Source organism: Neopelma chrysocephalum, unplaced genomic scaffold (genome assembly GCF_003984885.1).
Source record: "Neopelma chrysocephalum unplaced genomic scaffold, ASM398488v2 Primary Assembly neopelma1_180, whole genome shotgun sequence".
NCBI lineage: Eukaryota > Metazoa > Chordata > Aves > Passeriformes > Pipridae > Neopelma > Neopelma chrysocephalum.
This window is the reverse complement of record NW_020897842.1, coordinates 1627947-1644522: the sequence shown is the minus strand read 5'-3', so window position 1 is coordinate 1644522 and position 16576 is coordinate 1627947. Positions and strand designations below refer to the sequence as shown.

The following is a 16576-nucleotide window of genomic DNA, read 5'->3' as shown; positions in this document are numbered from 1 at the left end:
TTTTTTTTTTGAGCATATCAGAGTTCCAGGACTCACTGGCAGATCAGAGAAGGCACCTTCACCAGGCTCCTGCAGGCCAGAACCCCAAACCCACATATTCTCTGGTGTGACATTAAAGCGCCGGCTCAGGGCACGCTGGGGGTTGCTTTGGATGGTCATGGCTTTGTGGTGGAGTTCTTGCATATTTTCGGCCCTGGTTTGCTTAGCAGAAGGCCAAAAGTATTCAAATAATTAACACAGATTGCTGACGAATGGGGAAAGAGTCGTTTCTGTGGATATCGGTTCGGACATTAAAGAATTCCTCAGAAAAATGTCACTTTCTTGCCAATTTGGTACATTTGTCTTGTTTTGTTGAAAATAACTGAAAAGTATTTCCTGGCTCTGCACCACTGTAGAGATGTGCGAAATAAACAGCTCTGCCCTTATCTTAGCCAAGCGAAAATATTTCCAGTTTCCCCAGAATTCCCCTGATGCAAATTAGCTTCTCTGATGATTAAGAGGTTCAGGATTTTGGTGGAAAAAAACAATCTTTTTTTTTATATATATGTTTTTGGGGAAGACAGTGTGAATCCCTTTGCATATATCCTTGGAATTCATTTGTAGCTGTTTGCTCCCTGTCTCTCCCTTGTCACCTCTGACTCGGTGTCGGGGGTCTGTGGGGACACTGAGTGTCACTGTCCTTCTGGAGGCACTTCTCCATCAGCCCTACTACTGAGACAGTGGGTGGACCCTGCTGTACTGACCAGTTTTACATTAATTTTTATTTAAATATCAGGTAAGAAGCCCTTCCCAAACACCCCACATGTTTTCAGGAGTGGACGGGGTCGGATCCGTGTTTGTGCAGACGGTGGAGTTTGGGAAGACAAAAGGCACTGACTAATGTTTACAGTTTGCAAAATATTCAGCTTTTCTTGGTCAGAGTCCTGATGGAGCCTGAATAAAGCTGGCTAGGCTGCAAACCATGGGATATTTGGAGCCCTGAGCTGGCCGGGAGGGTTTGGACCTCGCACCTCTCCCGAGGGTGGCCCGGGAAGAGGAGCCGTGGGTTCAGAGGTTTGATTCCTGCCTTGGAGTGACATCAAGCTAAGCCTTTCAGAGTCCTCTCTGAAGTACTTGCTAAACAAATCACTCTGCAATAGCACCAGCTTTGTGTGGAGAGGCAGGAAAGTACCAGGAGCCAGAGTTTGCTTCGAAGGTAGGAGAGTTTTTGAAGGAAAAAAATCTTCATCTCAGCCACATGAGGACTCCTGAACCTGATAAGTGGGCAGGAGCCAGTCAGGACTGTGCCCATCAGGGATCCTGGTTCAGATTTGTGGGTGTCATCGTGCCCAGGGCTCTGCTCTACTGACGGTTGTGATGGAGTGATGCAGTGGACAGAGCTCTTAGAAAGTGTCACAAACCAGCCCCTAAACCACAAGTCTCACAAGCTGTTGTTTATTTTATCCCTCTAAGCACCACTTGACATAGAGAAGCGTATTTGTGCTTCTTGTGGCCTTCGTAGGACAAGGGCATTAGCTCTGAAAGTAAATGAAAATTCCCATTTTAGCTGGATTGTGTGAAATAAACCCAATTTAGCATGCAGGGGTCTCCAGTCATTTAATTCCTTCAGCTGGTGAGGAGTTCAGGGAAGTGGTACATAGCCCTGCCAGGGCCATCACAGAAAACACCCTGCAAGGGTAGTGTTCCCCTCTTTAAATCCCCTTTGAAATGGGTCAAGGAGGCCTTGATAGTGTGTGCTCTGCCCCCAGTCACAAACCCTGTCCCTCAGCCTGTTCCTCTCCATTCCCCTTCCATGTTCCACCTCCTGTGTGTTTCTGGACTGCTTTCCTAGTGTCTTTTTGGCCACTTCCTTTTAACTGTAGACTTCTTCAAATGTCAGAAGAAATGTGGTTCAGGGTTTGGGTTGTTTTAGGTGAAAATTCCAGCACTTCTGTTGACCTGTGTCTGTGCAGGGGTGAATTAACTCCAGGACTTAACTTGGTCTCCAGCTGTGCAGGACCACATTGTCAGCTCTGATTTGTTTGGGTTCTTAGAAGAATTTATTAACACTGAAACTGAGTCTGAATGAAATTCCATGAGAGGCAGAGGTTTGGCCCAGCTTGGTCCCTGTTCAAGGATCCCTCTGCACGTTGGTGCTGTCCTGGCTCGGTCCCCAGGAAGAAGGAACAACCTGCAGCTGATGGGAATGTGTTGCCATACTCAAACCAACTCTTAGTAAATTAGGTGACAAGGAAGCTCGAGCTGACTCTGACCTGGCCAAACATAACTTATGACATAAGCAGGACTCAGTTTCTGTTCGAGCCTGATGTGCTTTTGATGCGTGTGCTGCACCTCTGAGCTGTGTGGAAAAGTCTGAGCCTCTCACCCTTGTCTTTTTTTTGCAGTCTAAGAAAACAGGGCATTAAACAAGTTTGTCACAGAGGTTGCATTCATTTGTGCAGGGTGTTTCCCTTTTTTGGGAAATGGGTGTGCCTGGGCAGAAGGAATTCCCAGGTTGTGGAGCCAGGGGAAAGGTCCCTTTGCTGTGTGCTTGACTCCTCCAGACCATTTCCACACATTTTCAGCCTCCTTCAGAGAGGTCACGTTTAACTGACATATTTTTTGGTCAGATATTTTTGTTAAAGTCAAAATATTAATGAGAAGCATGTGGGCTGTTGCCTTGTGTGACTATTAAGACGAGCAGCAGTGGTCCCTGAAACATTAGGAAGCTGCTCTTGCTTGGAATGATCAGCAAAGGAGACTCGTGACTGGAGTCCACCTTCCTCTGGAAACTGCTGCAGCAATAGCATGAAATCCTTATTTTCTTCCTGGATTCAGCTTGTTTCAAAATTTTTTTGTGGAATGCTATTCATTGCAGCCTAAACCACAAGTTTTAATTTGGAATTTTACTATGGCCAAGTAATACTGTGAACATGTCCCAAAGTAGCAGGGCCTGCTCCCCCCAGCTCAGCCCTGCGAGCACATTGTTTCAAAACATTCCAGAATGTTAAATGAGGCTTTTGAGCTTGCCTCTGGAAAATCCAATAAGCTATTCCTACTTCTTGTTTAATGAAAAAGGTAAAATAAATTTCTAGGCTCCGTCCTACAGGAAACAGGAATATTATGAGCATTATGGTTTTCTTTGGAGCGCTCGCAGTGGCTGTTCCTCATTTCAGTTTAAATTTGGTGACAAAGGTTTATTTTAAGAACAGCACAACGAAGATTTGCTGTATGGGGCTGTTTCATTATCTGCGGGTTTCAGGGACATGTGATGGTAACGGGGCACATCCCTAGGGAAAAACTCCCGGTTTGGGGTAACCCTGGAGTGCCCCGGATGGAAGTGGGCTCGCTGGGGCTCTGGGGAGAGCCTGGCCAGCCGTGCCCGTGTTCCATCCCTCCGTGCCCGTGTTCCATCCCTCCCCAGCCCTGTTTTGGGGCGAATCCGCGGGTTTATTTCACGGCGGAGCATCCGCCCGAGCTCTGGCCCCGGGTGCAGGGGGTGCCGCGGTGGGTCCCTCGCCCCGGCCGGGTCACGTTGCTCCACGCGTGGGCACCGGGGCCGTGCTGTCTGTCCGTCTGTCCGCCCGTCCCGCCGTGCCCCCCGACGGCATCCCGGGGCTTTGCGCCGCGGTGCCCGAGGGCGGGGTGGGGGAGAACGCCCCATCGGTCCCGAGCGCTCCCCCCGCGGGCAGAGGGGGGGTCGCGGGCGCTCCCGGGCCCGGCGGTACCTGCGGGGGCGGAGCGGGACCGCCCCCCGGGCCGAGCTCCCCCGGCTGAGCCGCCCCGCACCGCCCCGCGCATCCCCGCCCGCATCGTCCCGCTCCGGGCCGGCTCCGTCCCGTCCGCGTCCCCTCTTCGAACCGCTCCGTCCTCGCTCTGTCCCCTCTCCCTGTCCCCGCTCCGTCCCCGTTCCGTCCCGTCTCCCTGTCGCTCGGTCCCCGCTCCATCCCCGCTCCCTGTGGCTCCATCCCCGCTCCCTCCCGTCTCCCTGTGGCTCCATCCCCGCTCCATCCCCGCTCCCTGTGGCTCCATCCCGGCTCCCTGTGGCTCCATCCCCGCTCCGTGCCGCGGTCATGGGCCGGCCCTGGGCTCTGCTCTGGTGCCTGGGCTGCCTGGGCGGCATCCCGGGCTCTGCCGGCGAGCACTACCGCTACCTGTGGAGGAGCTGCTACCCCTGCTACCTGGGGCGAGCGGGGTACCCCGACCTGCGGCCAGGTACGTGCGGGACCAGGTGGCCTGGAGAGGTCCCGAACTCTCCTCGGATCCTGTGTGGCCGGGCAGGGCTCTTCCCCGAGGGGTTTGTCCCCACATCCCCCAGCTGTCGAGTGGGGATCCCAGGCTGGTGGCCACCCAGGTGACAGACTGGTGACCTGGCTGTGCATCTGTGTGCTTGTAGTGTTGCTTTGTGTTATTATATTTATTATTATTATTATATTTATTATTATTATTATTATTCAGGGCATTTCTCACCCTGAAAAGTCACTTCTGGCAGAGGGGGAGAGAAGCGGGAGTTTCTTCCCGTTGGTTGCTGTGCAGCTGGGTTAAAGATAGCTCCTGTGCCACATTCCTTATAAAAACCTTTTGCCAGGGTACATAGATTAGCTTTTTCCTCGGTTCCAAAGGATCTCACCCCGGTCTGGGGCAAGAAGTGAAATTTGATAGTGTTATATCATGAAAAAATTCTGCCTTTCTCTCTCTGTGGGGCTGTGGGTTTGCCTGGGCTGTGTGAGTGTTGCACAGCAGAGTCTCACGTAGGACAGACTCCCTGTTCCTCGGTGCTGGCCCTTGTGCAGGGGGAATCCTCAGGCAGCACCGACCAGAACCAGGAGCTGGGCAGTGTGTGGGCACAGCTGGGGGTGCAGCCACGTCTCAGGGATCCCGTCTCTGCAGACTCAGCAGTGTCTGTCGGAAGCAATTCCCAGCCTGCTGCAGCGTGGGAAGCACTTGGCCAGGCAGAGCTTCCCATGGAGCAGGTGGAGGGGATGGAGCCCTGGGTGCTCCTGTTGCAGTGTGAGTGCTCTGGCTTCCAGAAGATGGTAGATGGGGACACGGAGCACGGTGTGAGTTCTGTGAGTGCACACACCCTGTTTCCTCCCCTCTGTGCTCTTGGCTGCTTTCATGGCAGGAAAGGCTTGTGAAGGTTTAGGAAATACTGGAGCATCTGTGGAGGTCACTAAAGACTTGGGATGCTTGGGCGTAATGTAGACATCAAGGAATGCATTATCTCATCGGGAGATAATGCTAATAAATAAATAAATGCCCCAAGCGGTTGGTTATAGAGTGATATCAGGATAGATGTGAGATGTGCCAGACCTTCGCAAACAGGGCGAGTTGCTGCTTTGTTATTTATAGATCAGATGTTTGTCTCAAACACAGATTGTGTTTGCTGTCTCCATCCAACTGTATTGGCTCATTGTAATTCTCCAAGATAAGCTCCCGAGATCCAGCTTTGTGCCTGGAATATAAACCTCCGGCCTTCCCTTCTCTAGTGCAGAATTCACCGGATCCTGACTCTGCTCATCTCTGCAGACAGGTATCTCTGTGCATGGTCTGCCTTGTTGTGAGGTGCCTCTGAGGCTGCATGGCTGAGGGAATTTCCTGGTGTTCATCCATCTCCTGGCTCATCCTAAACTGGTATCACTGTGGGTTTGGTTAATTTTTTCTTTGCTGCTTGAGCTGTTCTTTGACAGGCAGGAGGAGGCATTGTCTTGGTGTGATTTTTAGGATCCCAGATGTTTTCTCGGTGTGATTTTTAGGGTCTGTGTGCTGGTCTCCTTGCAGAGTGTTCCCATCTGCCCACCCAGACAGCAGACACATCCCCACAGCCGTGTCCCCTCAGGAAGCAGCTCCAGGGCACAAGGCTCTGCTGTGTGCGCGTCACCGGCGGCTTTGTTGTGTGCCGGGAGAGTGAAGAGGGGGTTTGTGTGGTAACAGTGGAGGTTTCATTGAGGTCTCGAGTGCCTTAACATGCCTTGTGTGTACAAACAGGGCTCTGTTGGGTCCTGGTGTTGGTGCAATGGCTGATGGCAGTGCTGGGTGTTGTGTCCTTGCACAGCTGCCCTTACAGGAGGAGCTTTGTGCTCTGGTGGGACTTGCAGTCAATCATCCCAGTGGCGTAGAGCTGGTGCAGTGATATTGCCTCTCTAAGCCTCCAAACCAGTCAGGAAACAGCAGAACTGGTGGCTGGTGTTTGATCACACAGTTTCCATTAGCTCCTTTGATAGTGACCTGCATTTCCACCCGTGGGTACCATTCCCAGGCACGTGTTGGTGTTCACTCTGTGCCGTTGGCTTCCACGCAGGGACCAAACCTCTGTGCCTCTGCACAGGGACATCTTCCAGGCAGAGAGGCAGCCTGCACAGGGAACAGGGTGAAACAAGGCGCTGAGAGAAGGCTGGAGTGGGTGAGAGCAGCAGCAAGTCCAGAGCAGGCTGCCTGCTTGTTGTTACGTGCAGCTCTGCTCTGTGCTGAGTAATGCCCTAATTAAAACCCACCCGGAGACAGAGGTGGGAGCACGGGTGGGAGCTGGGCGACTCTCCCAGCCACGGTGCTCAGGGGCAAGGGAAGGTGAGCTGAGGACAATGCCAAGGACTGAGGCAAACCAGCTCCCTGATGCGTTTTCACTTCACTGGATTATTGCAAAGCCAATGCTTCCGTTCCTGAAGTGCCTCTGGAATCTGCTCCTGTGGATGGCACAGGCAGCCTGGGGAAGCTATGGGCACCTCCCAGCTGTCTAGGAGAGGCTGCAGCAGGAGGAATGCCAGTTCCAGTAATTCCGTGGAACTCTTTAAGAGCCTTCAGGCTTTTCCAAATTCCTAGTTTAGGACAAGATGAAAGCTGAGGGTGTGGAGGTGTTCTGACCGCCCCAGCTGGCCTTCCTTCTGCCCTCCCTGAGTCACTCACATGCCCAGCTGAGACCAGCCCAAGGCAGATACTCTCCTTCCTCAGCCTAGAGGAGGGAAAGGCTTTCAGGGGACCTGAGGCATCATCCTCTGCTGTGGCATCCTTGCAGTGTTGGTGTTTGCCATTGCTGAGTCCTGTCTGCACACAGGGAATGTGCAATAAGAGGGCACACAAAATCTCCAGGTTATTCATGGTAGGGGCTGTGCAATATGTGCAAGTGCCAAAATAGTGCAGAGGGGTTTTTCCTTCTATTGCCCTGGGTTCCTAATCCATGTCCATACTGCAGGGTGGCAGCAGTGATGCTGTGCCCCCTTGTCCTGGAGCTGGCAGCCAGTGTGCTGCTGTTGGGTCCTCTCCTTCCAGTCTCTGCTTCTTAAAATTGCTGAGTTATCTTCAGCAAACTGGTACTGGAAAGATAAAGTCACCGAATCCCACACATGCTCATCTCAATGATTTTAATTAACCTTTTCCCTGCAGCCCTGCTCTGTAATCCGGGCTAATTGCTGCAGGGATTAGAGCCTGGCACTGCTGCTCGGCCAGACAGCAGATCTGCTGCCTGTGCTTCCAGCTGGGATCCATCGCCTCCTCCTCAGCCTTGCAGAGGAGATAAACTGCCTCCATACCAGATATTTAATACTTTGCAGACCTGCTGCTGCCACTTTCTTTCCCCTGACAGGGAGCTGTGGTTGGAGACAGATCAATATTCCTGCTGGAGGGACCCGAGTGTGGTCAGGGAGTGCACTCAGCCAAAGCCATCTCCTTGCACTGTCTCCTTCCTTTCTGTCCTGTGTCCCTCTCCCCGTGTTTGATGGCAGCAGAACCCGTGTTAGTCCACGTAGCCGGTGTCTGGGGCCTGATGGATCGTTCCTGCTCAGGGAGGAGGCTGACGAGAGCTTTGGCTGGTTCTCTGCTGATCCCCGTGTCCTTGCAGATGAGGACATGAACTCCAGTTTCCTCACACAGCAGGGGTGTTTGGGATGATCCAAGTCCCCCTCCCCAGCTCTTGCTGTGTGGGGTTCCTGCCCCAGGGGCTCTGGCCAGTCCCCAGGGCCGTGTCCGTGCTGGCACAGCAGGGCAGGCAGGCCATGGCTTGGCACGCTCCATCCTGGCACAGCTCTGGCTTGCTCAGAGTCAGCTGAAGAGAAGCCTGTATGCTTCTCATTTGCTTCCTTTGGTATATTAATTTCAACCAGATTCTGTCAGCTCTCCAGTAGGAAAATAACCCCGCCGTGCCCCAAACCGCAGCTCACGGAGCGTCACGGAGGGATTGGGGTCGTGCTGCTGCCAGGACCTGCACCAAGGGCAACGTGACCCTTCACAGCCACGCTCCTCCTGGCCCTGGGAGCAGCTCCTGCTGCTTTCCTGTCCCTGTTCCTGGGTGACTCACTCACTGGCAAGCCTTGGGCACGCCGGGGCAGGCTGGAGGAGCTGCCACTGCTGGGGGTGGCTGGTGGCTCTGCCCCCTCCCTGTCCCCAGTGTTATTTTGGTCACACCATCGTGCAGTGCACGTCTCAAAATCTCTCTGGCACTGCAGAGGAGATAAGTGAGGCTCCAGGGGGGCCAACGGGACGTGGTGGGTTGTGTGGGAGCACGTGGCAGTGAAGGTGATGGGTGGTTCTACGGCCACAGTGTGAGGAAGGACTGGCCACTCTCCCAGGCCAAGAGGGGATTGGGGTGGGGACAGCCTTTGGAATCACAGAGATTTAGAGGGTGAAAAGTACAAAGGGGGAAGAGGAGACACTGAGAGAGGAGATGTAAAATTACTGAGTGTGAGTAATGGGGTGAGAGTAAGAAGTTTATTCAACACATCACTAACTTTCTTGGACGGTAAATTCTCTACGGTTTCAGATTAGAGTTGAAGGGAAGCAGTGGAATAGTCATTTAAATTCAGACAGAAAACTTTACTACGCTATATAAAACCTTCCCAAACCCCAGTTTTCCTGTTCTTGAGCCAAACAGAGCCAGTTCTGTGTATTAATAGCTAATCCTGCCCATAGAGATGAGCAGCGAGTGCCTCAGGGGCTCGAGGGCTCTGCAGCATCCCAAGTGCTTAAAGCCTTCGCAGAGGAAAATTGTTTAATCAGGATTAGGTTGCTTTGCCCGGCATCTCAGCCTCACACCACAGCATTTTTCCTCCTAAAAAGCCACTCTGGCTTTGGCTCACTCTTCAGAGAGCATCACTCAATGCTTATGTTTCACCTCAAAAATCTGTTCATTTTCCTTTCTTTCAAAATCAAGTGCCTTGGAAAAAAACAGGAAGAAAACACCAGGATCTTCTAAAAGGCTCGGTCCACTGAATTAAGCAAAGGGCTGGCATTACAGAAATCAGCCCTTTTTTCTGGGTTGATGGAGACCACAGCTGCAGTGGGAGCTCCCAGGAGGAGCCTGGCATGGCCAGGGGCAGAGGGCATTGTGACTTCTCTGAGAATCACTGGGACAGGAAGGGCAGAGGGTTTTCATGAGCTCTGAGCCTTAGGTTTTAAAGTTTTAAGCAGTGAGAAGCCTTGTAATGAAAGGTATTCTGAGAAAACAGTAATTTTGTGCTATTACTGTGCAGCTCAGGCGTCACCTCTCACACTTTGCTTCCCGTTCCGGCCCTGACCAGATCTTTCCTTGCTGCTCGCTGATTTCCTTGGCAATTAATCTGATTTATGTAAAATTACAGCCCTGGGCTCAGTCAAGGCTGCGTTTCTCCTTTCCCCGTGGTTTTTGGTGCCCTTTGGCTGCCTGGGGGGAGCTGTAGGTGAGCCAGAGCTCGCTGGTGGAGCAGTCTGGGCTCCGGGTGCTGCTGGGGGCTGCGGTGCTGGGCAGGTTCCTGCACCTCTGGCGTGCAAGGACAGGGCCGGGTCCACGCCCTGCCGTGATTCACTCAGGAAATGTTTCTTTATCTCATCAGTAACAGTGTGGCTGGGATGGCAGGATGGCTCAGCTCGGCTCTGGATGGTTCTGCTGCTGGTGTGGCCCCCTCGCTGCACCAGAGGGAGGTGACTGGGGGGGCTGAAAGTGCGGAAAGTGCAGAGAAACATGAATAGACCCAAAGCAAAAAAGTGTAAAATATGAATTAATCCACAATCTTGGAGTGAATGGGAAAGGTGACCATTGCGAGGTGACCAGACGGGGAAGGTTTATGCTGACTGACAAATAAGATGCTTTTTTTTTGGTTGCTGTTCACCAACTGGGGGCTTGTCCCTGAAATTCCGTGAACAGCTTGGCTGATGGAACGTAAGGAAGTGGCCAATCTCTGCATTTGTTCCCCAGGTCTGGAGTCAGGCAGCAGAGGATCAATAATGCTGACCCCAGACACCCTCCTGCCCACCCCTCTGAGTTTCTCCCCCTCTCTTTTTTTGCAGATGTGGACGAGTGCCAGGTCCACAACGGGGGCTGCCAGCAGAGGTGTGTGAACACCCTGGGCTCCTACTACTGCGAGTGCCGGCCGGGCTCCCGCCTGCACACGGACGGCAGGACCTGCATCGGTAAGGACCTGCCTGGGCACTGCCTGGGCACCTCTAACTCCTGTAGCCCTTTTCCTGATGGTAAATCCATGGCAGTGTACAGAAAACACTGCCTTGGCTTCCTCACTGCTCCCTGCCCTCTGTGCAGGGACCGTGGCGTGGTGCTGGTGGATGTTCCTTTGTGTCCTGGTTGTCTTCCCCAGCACGTTTCTGTCACTGGGTTCAGAGCATTTGCTGTTTCTCCAGGTGGTCACGTACAGCTGTGGCTGCTCTGCAGTTCCCGAGTTTGTTCTGGTTCGGGAGAAGTGACTTCCAGTGCTTTGGTGCTTCTGCTTTTGGTTCAGGATTTATCAGATATGGCATTTTCAGAGCAGATACATAAACTAGATTATGAGGAGGTTCGAGTCAGGCTTCATTTTGACCTCAGCTATTTCCCCAGCCCACGCCGTGGGCACCAGGTGTGACAGACAAGTGACAGTAAGTGTGACTGTGTGTGGAACTGTGGCCATAATAATCCCAAAACCTCTTCCCTGGGATGCTGGTCGTGCATCTGCCTGGATGGTGCATGTCCAACCATTCCCATCCAGGCACCAGGTTTGGGCCAATTTCTTGAAATATTTTTGTTTGCCTGCCCCAAACTGGAGGCTCAGAGTGGAACTGACTGGAACTCGGAGCCTGCCTCCAGCATCTGCTGCTGCTTTAATTAAACCACTTCTCCCTCACAGCTTTATTTGACACATTTTTCCGTGATTTGAGGGATATTTTCATGCGAGTGGAAAGAATTCCCGGGCAGTGGCATTGCAGGGGCTGTTTGCTGGGTTTTCTCAGAGCACAGTCACGCTCTGGAGTTTGCTGTGCAAGCCTGAGTGTTCCAGTTGGGAAGGGCGATGTGAGCAGGAAAAAACCATCCAGGGAAGCTGAACCCACCGTGCCCAGCACTGCACAGATGCACATCTGGCCACAGCTGCCTCCACTGCATGATGATACCCAAACAAGTGCAGTGAGACTGAAGGTGCTGGTCCCCCAAGTGCCCCGTATTCGGCTGGAAAAATCCAGAAGCAGAAGGATCACAAATAAAGGACAATGCCAACCATCCCAGCCCTCTGCTCTGGCCCTGAACTCGAGCACTGGTGTCGGTGGTGACGGGCTGCTGCCGTTCACATGTCAGTGTGCTGTGGTCTGTCATCTCCTAATTGTCTCTGGAACATGCAGCTCCCTTTCTTGTGGTGTGCAGAGATTCTGCCGCCTCCGCCTCGTGGAATAAAACATGGGACAAAGTGAAATCAGGAGCTCTCGGCAGCGCCAGCCCCAGAAGGTGCAGCAGTTTTCGAGGAAAGAGGAATCTCTTCTTTAAAAGGAATTTCCATCCTTTTCTTTCACTCCCCAGGTTTACCTGCTGGTGTGGCTGTGCCAGGCAGAGCGTTCCCGTGGGATCCAGGCAGGCAGGGCTGCCCTGCTCCTGCTGCCTGCGCCCAGCACTGCAAACCTGCTTTGCATTAAACTCGTGAGCAACTATTTGCCATAATGTGCAGTGTTGGAATTCATCTGCCAAAAGTGAGGGTCTCTGTTCATGAAACCTGATCCACGGGAGTATGTGGGGCAGTTCCTGAAGCTCTGGGGAGCAGAGCTGGCAGGATCTGTGTCGAGTTTGGTGGTGCCCCTGTGATCAAGAAAATGTGGGAAAGTAGATGCAGACCAGGCAGGGCAAGTAAAAACCTCTCACTGCATAGTTGTCCAGTAGTGTTTCTGAAATAACAACAGAGCAGGACCAAAACTCTTGCTCTCTGCTTTCAGGACTGGTGGCTTTTGTTCTTTACACATTTGTGTCTGTACATGTGTATATATATCACACCTTCCTATAGCTCTGTATTGATCCATTAAGCCAAGTGTGCAGAATGTTGAAAGCTCAGAACAGAGCACAGGCTCAGAAGTGACTCCTCTGTTGGTGTTTGTGGCTGCCCTGTTCTACCCACAGTCGTCAGGTTGCCTTGTGCCATGGTCTGTTGGGAGGGATTAGGGGTGACTGATCCAAGCGGTGTTTCTCTGCAGTTTGGGATGATATTCTCTCGTTTTCTGGAGAGGTGCTGCTAAAACACAAAATATTGCCACTAAATACAAGGAATAGGCCAGGAATAAAGGGAACTGGAGACAGCGAGCCTCCTCCATCCATCCATCCATCCATCCATCCATCCATTCATCCCCCTTTTCTCTGGAGCTCCCTGCCCTCAGAGGCTGCATGAGGCTCCCAGCTCTGTGCTGGGGCATGGAGCTGGGCTGTAGGAAGCTGCTGGCAGCCCCAGCGAGAAGTTTTAGAGACAGAAAGAGCCTTTTGCAGTGATTTTTCTAGTTAAGGTCCATCAAAGCATGGATCTAATTTTTTAGATGTTTTCTGATCCCCACAAACCCCACACAGGCTCCGATGATGAATCGGTGGCACTGCCTGGAGCAGAACGCTCCAGAATTCCCCCAAAATGTGCTGGCGTGGACAAGGCAGCTTTCCAGGGCTAGCTGGTACCTGGGCTTGTGACTCAGGAGAGCACAAAACCACCTTTAAACCTGTGTCTGGCTCAGTTCTCACACCATCTCTCCATCACTGCTGGTGCTCCGGGTGCTCTGCTGGGCAGGGTTCCTTTGTTGCGTCCTTGTGGTTCAAATACAGCAAGGCACTGCTGAGGGAGGGAGGAGAGGAGCAGCAGCTTCTATTGAAAGTGAAACAGAACAAAAAAGAGGCCTTGCACGTCCTGGAATTACCTCTGTGTTTATCAGAACCACATGGGCAGGAGGCAGGGAGCACATCTCCAGGTCCTGCTCCAGCGTTTCAGCGGAGGGATGGAGGCCAGGCCAAGGCAAGGGCTTCAGTGGGAGCCAATTGCTTTTGTTGGCCTGTGGAGCGGAGAGATGGTCTGTATTAACACACAACATGTTTCTGGAAGTTGTCTGAGGTTAGGATAAATCAGTTTAGGATTACATGATGGATCCCTATTTATATTAGGAGAACTTCAAATGAAGGAGTCTCAAATACAGCAGCGGTGCAATGGACAGAAGGGCTGTGCCAGGAGGTTTGTGTGGGCTTGAGCCGTGTGTGCAGAGGGTCAGTGTCCATGTGTGCTTGGTGGGGCTTTTCATTTTGCAGACAACTTCCACATTTTAGAGAATTTGACCTTTCCTTTGCCCAGTCACACATTTTTCAGCCATTTCTTGGAATTGATGGGTTTGTGTGATGCTGCAAAAGGGAACATCCTGCTCAGTTCTGGTTACAGCTGCCTGCAGTTATTCTTGGGGTATCAACTCACTGCTTCTGGTGGCAAATCACTTGGATCTGAAGGAAAGGGGATACAGATGGGAGAGAGGAGAAGTCAGAAGGGCAGCTGGAGGGTGCAGAGATCAGGTATTAAATCAACTCCTGGGTTAGGCAGCTACTGCACAGACCCACTTCCCACATGCAGTCAGTAGTAACAACGTCCTTTTCATCCCTCTTTATCCATTTCCCGGGCCTGAGAGGGTCAGAATCCCAGAGCAGCATCTTTCAGCAGCACTGCACTCCCCTCAGACAGAGGAGATGGAAGGAGTGTCCCTCTCGCAGACGCTGAAATATCATCTGTGGAAAATCTGTCTGAGCTGTAATTACAAAAATGTGTGCGATGTACAAGATGACACTGGATTTGGCAGCACAGTCACAGAAACGTTAAGCTCAGCAAAGCATCTGGGAATGGAAATATTTTTAGAGTGGTTCTGTAAACAGAAAAAAACCCGAGCAGTAATTAAAACAAGGCCAGCAGCGAGGTCTGCTGGCTGTGACTCTGAGGAGCCAGCTAAGGAGACCCAGGATTTAAGGCCCTGGCTTTGATGGAAAGACACCCAAAACAATTTTAACTTATTTTAGTTGTTTTGTCTTGCTATTTCTGCCTCTTATTGAATGAGTTCACATCTCAGCACAACTGGGGTGGTGCAGGAGCCCCCTGCCCATCAGTGTCACTGCTGTGGCTCAGTGTGACAGCACAGGACTCGTGGCTTGGCTGCACATCGTGCCCGTGCCACTGGCTCTGTATGGCTCACGTACAGCCAGTGGTGCCAGTTGTCTCTTGACAGAGGAGAACTTCTGGTTCCCATTTTCCCAGTGGTCTGGAGCAGCCCCACCATGGCTGGGGCAGCACCGGCCCCTTCGCCCTCCAGGGGAGGCTCAAGGGGGTTTGTTCCTCTTTAGGAGCAGGTCTGTCAGCAAAGAGGTGACACAGAAAGAAACACAGGAGGGAGGGAAACACTCTGCAAGACCCCTGCACTCCCACTGCTTCACCTTTTGTGTTCTCTCAGCAATCTGCACAAAGCTCTCCAGCCTTACAGTGGTTCTCTCTGCTGAAATCTTGTGTGGAAGAAGAACCCAGGCTTTAGTTTTTTCCACTCTGAAAAGTTGTGTGTTAGAGGCTGTTATTTAGACTTCAAATTCATCTGAATAACTGCATCCTGGGAGGTTATTTTAGATGTAAGATGCATTGGCTTGTTCTACGTTGGCCCAGTGCTTTTCCCAGATGAAGGAATGTTTTGGCAGGCATCAGGGTTGCTTTACTTCTTTTTTTTAAGAAAGGCACTCTAACAAGCCCATTATTTATGGCTATTTTTGAATATATGTTATTAAACACTTTAATATATTGGAATATTTTTAAATGACCACCCATCTCTGCTAGAGCTTGAGCAGTGTAACTCTGACCCAGAACTTTTAAGGAACGTCCAGCGTTTCTGTTGTTTCCTTCCAAATGGATTAAGGGAAACAATGTCAGCACAACTGACAGAAACCCCGAGTTCTTGCTCCAGCCGTATGTTGTGTATGGCAAAACCTTGACCCTGTGAAGTTGCTTTTATTCCCCCAAATGTTGTTTAGTTAATTAGAAGCATAAAATGGGAAGTTGGGGTTTTATTATGTTTGAGACGAGAGCGCTCTGCAGCTCCAAGTTAAGGCCTAATTTCTTGCAGGGGAACCGTGTGCAGAAAAAAGAAAATAGATGTTTTTGCCCTTTATTTTCCTCCTGAGCCAAATATTTGTTTTCACTGATGTACAAGAGCACGGACCCAACTTGCCTTGGGAATCAGAGGTGCTTTACAAGCAGAGACTTTTTCTGGCAGCTGCTTTCCAGGCTCGGCTGCTTCCAAAGCTCCGGAGGTTGCGGAGGGCACCGTGAGCACCTGAAGGATCAGCCTGGGAAAGATGGTTTTCATTAGAGATATTTTTAGCTTTCTCATAAGGTTCCTCAGAGCCAGCACATTAGTTTATACTGGAGTTTAAAAAATAGGTTAGAAATGTGTGAGCCCACAACTCATTGGACTGTTCTGCCCATGGAAACCGGGGCTGGATTTCCATCCCAGACCGGGGCCGGGTTTAGCCTGTCCCACTCACCCAGCTGTGGTGGGCAGCATGTTGTGACAGATTGGTGGCTCCTAAGAGACAGAACAGACTTTAAAGGCCAATTTCCCAATTCCCACAAGGGGCACTTCTCTTTGGAGCTGTTGCTGAGATGCTCAGTGGATAAGGAATAGCTGGACTAACTCAGGAGACAGTCAGTGGTCCAAGAGGAGACTTTCATCACTTTGGAGGTGTGTAATTACCCCACAATGGCTTATCTGGCAGAGTCCATGGATCCTGCTGCAGTAAAACAAGCAGGCAGGCTCAGCCCACTGGCTCACTGAAAGGTGCACACATCCCAGTTAAACATCCCGCTCCTCTGCTTATCCTGCAGAGACATCCCAGACTACAGGAACAGGGAGGGGGAGGAGAAGGCTGTTTCCAGGCCTGATTAATGATAGCAGGCTTGTAAGGAGTCCACATGTTGGGTCATGAGGTCTGTTTTGTGCCGTAGCCCAGGCAAAACCTTCTGTTTTCTGACTGCTTGAAATCCTCTGGGCTCCTTGCGCAAGGCCACACAGAAACGCCGTGGCACGGCCAGGAACACCAGTTGGGAAGCTCAATTCCCAGTCCTGCCTGCACTTGGGATGAAATCAGAGCTCTGGCTGGTGTGTGTCTGGGTGCTCTGGCTGGGTGGCACTGCTGGTCAAGCCCACGTGTCCCAGGTTTCACACAGAACATCTGGGTCAGAGCCCCGAGCTGAGGGTTGTTACGGGACTTCTGCTCATCACAGAGCCAGAAACTCGGTTTTCCGTATCATTTTATCACAGGAAAACCTGAATATGCCTGAGCAGAGCTCCCTGGGCAGTAATGGCTTGAATGGCTGTGGCACTGCACCTGCAGTGA

At 51.7% G+C, this 16576-nt stretch overlaps 1 protein-coding gene across 1 annotated transcript in view; it reads left to right on the top strand.

Annotated features, from left to right (window-relative positions):
- MEGF6 (multiple EGF like domains 6) overlaps positions 1-16576 on the top strand; it is a 71243-nt gene that overhangs the window by 32376 nt on the left and 22291 nt on the right. The window contains exon 6 of the mRNA XM_027702073.1: positions 10234-10356. Within this exon, the coding sequence (XP_027557874.1) occupies positions 10234-10356 (123 nt within the window). The remainder of the gene's footprint in view (positions 1-10233; positions 10357-16576) is intronic.